This window comes from Gavialis gangeticus, unplaced genomic scaffold, assembly GCF_001723915.1.
Source record: "Gavialis gangeticus isolate Ggan-Ray unplaced genomic scaffold, GavGan_comp1, whole genome shotgun sequence".
Taxonomy (NCBI): domain Eukaryota; kingdom Metazoa; phylum Chordata; order Crocodylia; family Gavialidae; genus Gavialis; species Gavialis gangeticus.
This window is the reverse complement of record NW_017729033.1, coordinates 28,516,102-28,523,173: the sequence shown is the minus strand read 5'-3', so window position 1 is coordinate 28,523,173 and position 7,072 is coordinate 28,516,102. Positions and strand designations below refer to the sequence as shown.

General features: G+C 47.7%; 1 protein-coding gene across 1 annotated transcript in view; it reads left to right on the top strand.

Annotated features, from left to right (window-relative positions):
- LOC109303697 (transmembrane and immunoglobulin domain-containing protein 2-like) overlaps positions 1 to 7,072 on the top strand; it is a 44,091-nt gene that overhangs the window by 13,308 nt on the left and 23,711 nt on the right. Inside the window, exons 3-4 of the mRNA XM_019525895.1 lie at positions 2,078 to 2,197; positions 3,399 to 3,514. Of these exons, the coding sequence (XP_019381440.1) occupies positions 2,078 to 2,197; positions 3,399 to 3,514 (236 nt within the window). The remainder of the gene's footprint in view (positions 1 to 2,077; positions 2,198 to 3,398; positions 3,515 to 7,072) is intronic.

Here is a 7,072-nt window from a genome sequence, read left to right as displayed (position 1 = left end):
TGACAAAGATACGCAAGAATTTTAAAAGGTAACATAGGGTACATCTACACGTTCAATTAATGCATGTGAATAAACTCTGAAGTTTATTGCTCCTGGATGCCATGTCTTCACATCCACCCAGGACATTGAGCCAGGGGGCAGCAGCCCTGGCTGGCAGGGAAGCTGGAGGGGGTCAGCCTGCCAGCCTAGGGCTGCTGCCCCCTTGCTCAGCATGCTGCAGAGGGGCTGGCTGGGGCACAAGGATGTAGCAGAATTACCCTCATGCCCCAGCCAGCCAAGATAGTGTCTACCTGTGCACTGCTGTGCTGTGCACTGGAGTACTATAATGAGCAACTGGTGCCTCTTCAGTTGGGGGGGGGAACATGCCCCCCTGGCACCAGTCAGTGACCGAGGGAGGTGGTCCCTCACAGCCAGTCTCACTGACTGGGGGTGGGGTCCCCCAGCAGCTGATCTCACTCTCCAAAGAGCGGCCGCGTCACTTCCAGAAGTCCTGTGGCCACTTCCAGAAGTGGCGCAGCCACTTTTGGTGGCAGCCTGGCTCCCTGGCCGGTGCTCACAGGGGGAGCACTGGAGCTCCTGCCTGCCCCCCTGCCTGTCACCTAAACAGGGAGTGTGGCCTCACAGGGGGTGTACCCCCTACCTGTCATCACTGAGTACTATTCTCTGCATGTACTATCCTGCTGCAGACTTAGTTAATTTACTCCAGCCTAATAGGAGTGCACATGTAGACATGTGATATTTACTGAGTAGCTAATTAGTCTCCTGCATAGTAAACACCTTGTGTAGATACATCCATGGTCTCCTATTTTATGCCTTTCAGTCAGGAGTGGGCAAAACATGCAGCCCACCAGGCCATTCTATCTGGCCCCTGGGGCACCTAAAATATTTAGAAAATTAATATTTATCTGATCCTGGATGCCTGTCAAAGATGGCAGGAGCCAGGGCCAGTAGAACCCAGGGGAAACCAGCAGCAGCAAGGCCCACCTGGACCTGCCTCACCCCCAGCTTCCCCACCCCCTCCAACTGGTGTCCTGGGGCCTGCACCAGTGGCCCCAGAGCACGGTGGTAGGAGCGCAGGGTCTGGCACTAGCTGTGCTGGAGTGGGGGTAGGGGTCCCATGCTCCTGCCGCCCTGCTCTGGGCCCTGCTGGCACTAGCACCAGGACACCAATGTAGGCCCTGCGCTCCCTCATGCCCGCTCGCTTCCACTCACCCCTGTCTGTAGCTGCCATTTCCCTGCTTTCCTGCCCACTGCTGGCCACTCCAGCACTGTGTGGCTCCTGGATGCATCACTGGACTGCGGGAGCATGGGGCCTGCACGGGTACCCTGAGACCAGGAGTGGGAGTGGTGTGTGTGCATGTGTGTGCGTGCGTGTGTGTGCACATGTGTGTGCAGGAAGGGAGGGACAGTGTGTGTATGTGTGTGTGTGTTCATAGGCTGAGTCCCACACACACCCCATCATACACATGCACCCCCCTCATACTGCCATACATGCAGACCATTACACCCACACCCCCTCACACACCCCAACCACCTTCCCCCCGCACCCAATACCTCTACCTCTACACACATGCTCACATCTTCCCCCACACCCCACATACCCACACATCCACAGATCCCCACAGACCCCTACAAATCTATACCTACCCCTCTATGCCCCCACCTCCCACAATATACAAAAGTAAGGCATCATTTTAAGCTACTGTGCAATCATCTTTATGTACACTACACAAACACAGGACAACAATATTTTTTGAAATCAAATCAACTAATGTTGTAGATGTTTGCTTTTTAGACTATAACTTGGTATTTTTTTGGTTCCAAGATGGCAAAACCTTGCTGAAAGGAGTACCTCCTGGGACAAGGGGTGGGACTTCTGGTGGCAAAGGTCAGGGGTTAGGGGCCAGAACTTCCAGTCACAGGATGTAGACCGGGGGTGGGGCACCTGTGAAGGGGTGGGACAACCCATGCAGCCCTTGACCACTTGCCAAAACTCAGTAAGTGGCCCTCCACCCAAAATAATTGCCCACCCCTTCTTTACCTAATAAATAACTTGATTTGAAATGTTTGATTACAGATTCCACATCAATGAATAAGAACTATTATTTTATGACAATTTCAGTCATCGTTCCTATCCTATTATCAGGGGGCTGGTTATATCTTCACTGCAAAAGGCAACAGGACTCCCAAAACTCTGGTAAGTGGCACTGCATTTGAAATGCAAACCCTAAAAGCTAGGTGTTGAGTTCAGGATCTGTGTGTCATGTCATAGCAGCACTAGGAGGGGAACTGCATAGTGCTTCTGTTGCACTAACAGTCTTGGCTTTTCATGGCCATCTATACAACAAGCTATTGGTAGATTATTTCAAGGTGGTGACCAGGAGACCTGTTTTACATGTGTTTAAACAAAACCTCTCTTCAGCCCCTATGCACCTTTTCCTTGTTTGGGCTCCTGCAAAGAGCAGTTTGTGGGGGTGCTAAATGGGTTGGTGTGAAGAACTTTGGCTGGTCAGGATACATGATACTGGCTATTTCTCTGAAGGATGCTAAATGCAGAAAATCAGTAATTTCTCTCTTGCAGAATGTACACATTGTATGTTGAACACAACCTTGAAGTTTCAGCTCTTTAAAAAAAAACATATATATAAATCATGTTGGAATTATGTTGTACCTGTGATGGTTCAGGAGTTATGCTAGGGGCAAGAACTGTTGTGGGTGATATCTTTTACTGAACAGTCTGTAAAACATACTACCCAAAACAATCCTTGCCTCTCGCATGTATGTAAATAGGCTTTTATCCCATCTCATCAGTATGTTGCAATCTTCCACTCAAAGGAATTAATTGCAAAACTGTTTGTTCCCCATTGCTTCATTTCACCTGACTGTTAATTAAACACAAAGATCTCAATCTTTATTTTCAAAAAGCATTTTTTGTATTTGTTTTCTGTTCACGGCAAAATCCCACCCTTTTGTTACCAAAATGTAGCAAGACAGAAAAGCTCACAGAAAACCCCAAGTGCAATTACAAGAGAAACATGACAAATGCAAACTTAGCACCCTCCAGCAGCGGTAAACGAACTGTTACACATGGCAGTACTCTGCAGTTGTAAGGTAGAACAGCTAACTGGCTTTGTGACATGGTCATGTTTGAGTACTGAGCAGAATTTACTCTGCTCCCTAACTGATCGACAACTCAGCAGGAGTTGAGAATATCTGAGGTATTGGGGTCTGAGGTTTCTGCACCCTTGACTGTCACAATATCCCGAACACTTATTTGCACACCAAACATTCCCAGGAAAGATCACTTTAGTCTCCCAATATATGACTCTTGAAAAGCATAATGACCAAACAGTGGCTGTCTGGTATTTTTATGATATTGTGATTTGCCCAAACTTCAGTGCCAGTTGGAAGGCGTCAAGAGGAGCAGATGCTTCAGGTTTCTGAACTGAATGAAGGAAATGAGGAGAGAAATGAAGCAGACGATGGAAATTCTTCATCTAACTCATCCGAATGGGTAAGTGACTTATAAGAGGGCTCTGCCTATGAGAGAAGTGAGGTACTTCTCAGTGGGAAGTTGAGCAGAAAGAATACAAAGGGAGAACAAGTCTCTTGTTGAGAGGCATGTACCCTAATTCATGACAGAAAGTCATAACAAAAATAAATGCGTTATCATTAAAAGCATAACAAAAGTCCTTTCTGTTCTTAAAATCTGCATGTCAGAAAGGCCTGGAATTATATGTAATGAGGTATGGACATGAAGAAAAGGGGAACATGAGAAAAGCAAACAAAAAGAGTATTATAGGTTGAATGAAACTACTCTGTAAGCCAAGTGGACAGCATGGTTGGCCCCAGTGATTTAATAAACTGGGTCTATTGCCAAGGAGAATAATGGTGAGATGGCAACATGAAAGCCATCTCTTGCACTCTGAGAGCAGAGCACACACCACGTTAGCATGGTTTCATGCTTCGGGCTTTCATGCTTTATCCCATCAAATGCTGTAGTTTGCCTGGGCATTCTCCCCCACGCTGCCTGTGATTAGTTGTTTCAGTATATCTAAGGCTGTGGGTAAGACCTTCAGAACAGAGCACAAGTATACATATGCATCAGGCAAACAAAGAACAGAAACATGCACCATGTTATGCTCAGATTTTTTTTATATATATCTAATGCTGTGCCATAGCAAAGTACCAGTCATCTGAGCTTTGGAGGTGTGGCTTCATATAGTTTGTATGCTCCTCTCCAGGCTACATGCAGGCCTGAGTAGCAAAGGAGTGTCAAAAGACACTGTTTGCCATCAACAAAACAGGTTCCTGACTTCTCAAACCATGCCCAGGTTCATGGTTGATGGGACAGCATCAGGACAGCAGTACTAGTAGTTATAATACCAATTCCTAGCAATAACTATTTTGAGAAAAATACTACCAGAATGTATTAGCCTGGGGCCAATGAACTTGTTTTGTATTTCTACAGAAAATAACAACCTAGTGAAATGTTAGTTTCATTTGATGTTTAAAAGCAGATTTCTCCCTATGTGAAATGCAAGGCTTGTATAGCCCATTGATCAAAATAATAAAATATTTAAATTGCTGGCCATAAATGGATAGTGCTGTTACTTGTTAATATTTGATAGGCACATGAGAGATATAATATTGAAAAGGACAAAGCAGCCATTAAAGATGGTGTAAAGGAATGAGTTCATTACGAGGCATTAACTGCTGTGGACTTGTATGAATAAGAAGAACCATCTGGAGGACATGTGAATATAATTAAGAAAGGTCTGTTGCTGTTGCTTTATAATTAAACAATTGTTAGCCATAGTGAACTCTTGTCATGAGCCTGCATCAATTTATACTTTCACATAACTGACTTCTTTTCTCTTCTAATGAAAGCAGACAGGGTGATTTCATATTATTATTATTTTAAAGCATAATTAGCTCTCATAAATTATTCAAAACATTGAGTAAGCTGAAGCCATCCTTTCTTAGTAACACTAGTAAATATCTTGCACCTAGACACTGTATTACAAACTTATACCAGAAGTAATGAATAGATACTGTTTTGTTCCTCAAGCTGCATACGTTGTACTTCAGTTGTAATAAACCATTAGAATATGAACATTGCAACATAAATTGTTACTGCAAACTCTGCAAATCATACCTTGTTATGAGCTGAAAAATCCCTCCAAGTTTTTCAGGAAGTTTGTTGCTTAAGCAATTTTTTAAATTAGATTTCTTAATATTTTTTATTTGTGGGTAGCATTTCTATAGACAATGAGTGTCATGCTGCTGAACCAAAGATTATTCACGTTTGTGATTTACATATTCCATCTAGTACTTATCTATTTGCAGTCTCTAATTTATGTTCTTACCACATGGATGAGATGTGACTGATAGCAACATGACTCCTGTCTAGTTCTCAAAAGACCAAGTAGTTCAGCTTATAGAACGATAACCCGTGTTTATTCAGAGACCAGTGCTCAGCCTGCTCCTCTGCTGTTCCCTTCTGCCCTCCCCAGGCCAATGTAGCAACTTATTCATAATAGGCCTGTGCGAAGTGGCTCGTATTCACTTCAGATTTGGAGGATTTGGAGGATTCAGTGATTTCTATCACTGTCCTGAATTGATTTGGCTGAATCTGATTCAGAGATTCGGCCGCCAAATCTCCGAATCAAATAGGCCCCATCCCCTGCCTGCTCTCCCAGCCCTGTCAATGGCTGCCCCACCCAGCCCCCCCATCCCAGCACTTAAAAATAATAAATAAATAAAAGCCCCATACTCACCAGCTCCTGTCAGGCAGTAGGGCGATCCCCACTGCCCCGCAATGTGTGTGGGGGGGCTCTTCCATGAGCCCCCAGAGGCCCTGACAGCTGCTGCAGCAGCCAGTAAGTGGAGGCCTTTTTTTTTTTTTTTTTTTTTAAAGCGCTGGGCCAGGCAAGGCAGCCATTGACGGGGCTGGGAGACTGGGCAGAGCTGGGGAGCGCTCAAGGGGGCTGGGGGAGCAGGCAGGGGATGAGGCCTCATGGGGGGCCCCCGTGGTCCTCTTTGCCCCTCCTCCAGCCCCACCTCCCCCTGCTTACTGGCATGGAGTCCAGGTTGAGCTCCTTGCGGCGGCGAGTGGGAACTCTCCAAAATTCTCTGAATCTTTTCCAAATCAAGTCAGAGAGCTTTGAATCAATTCTGACCTTTTTACTGGTCTCCCAATTCAATTTGGATTTGGAGATTCGGCTGCTGAATTGGGCTGAATCTCCTCTGAGCTTGCAGCAGCAAAGAGCTTCCCTGCCTGGCCCCACTTTGCCCTGCTGCACTGGGTCCCGTCCGCTGGGCCATGAAGGCCCCAGGGAAGGGCAGCAGGGCGGGGAGCCCGAGCCTGCAGCAAGCAGCCCCTACCTGCCCCTGCCCCCACCCTACACACAGAGCTGGGGGGCATGGGTCCTCCCTGCCCGCTCTGGGTGTGCATGCAGCAATGGGGAGCTAGTCCCACTTCCCGCCCAAACCCACAGCAAGCAGCCTGCACCTGCCCCCCCCCCCACGGGCTCTGCTCCAGTTGTGCTGTCTATGGGGGGATGAACCATGCTCCACTATGCTACAGCAGCTGCCATCTCCCACAGGCAGCAGCTTGGGATTGGTCGCTGCTGCAGAGGGCAGGGCGATGTGCACCCAGGTCCCTGGCCCCCAAACCCTGGCAGCTAGGGGCTCCCTATGGCAAGGGTCACCAGCAGGGCCAGTGGGTTGTGCTGGGGAGTGAGGGCAACAGCAGGGCCAGGGGGCTGTAGGAGGAGGGAGGGGCACCAACAGGGCTGTGGGGGGGAGTGAAGGGCACTGGCAGGGCAGGGAGCTCTAGCAGGGAGTGAGGGGCATCAGCAAGGTGGGGGTTTGTGGGGCAAGTGAGAGTCACCAGAAGGCCCAGGGCACTGTGGGTGGGGAGGGGCAACAACAGGGATGGAGGTCTGTGGCTTGGGAATGAGGGGCCTGATCCTGCATTCTCTGAGCCAAGGGGGCAGGGGGAGCATATAAGCCTCCATGGCTCACTAAAAACATCTGGGAATGTCTCCTTGCCAAAAAGGAGGCTTAC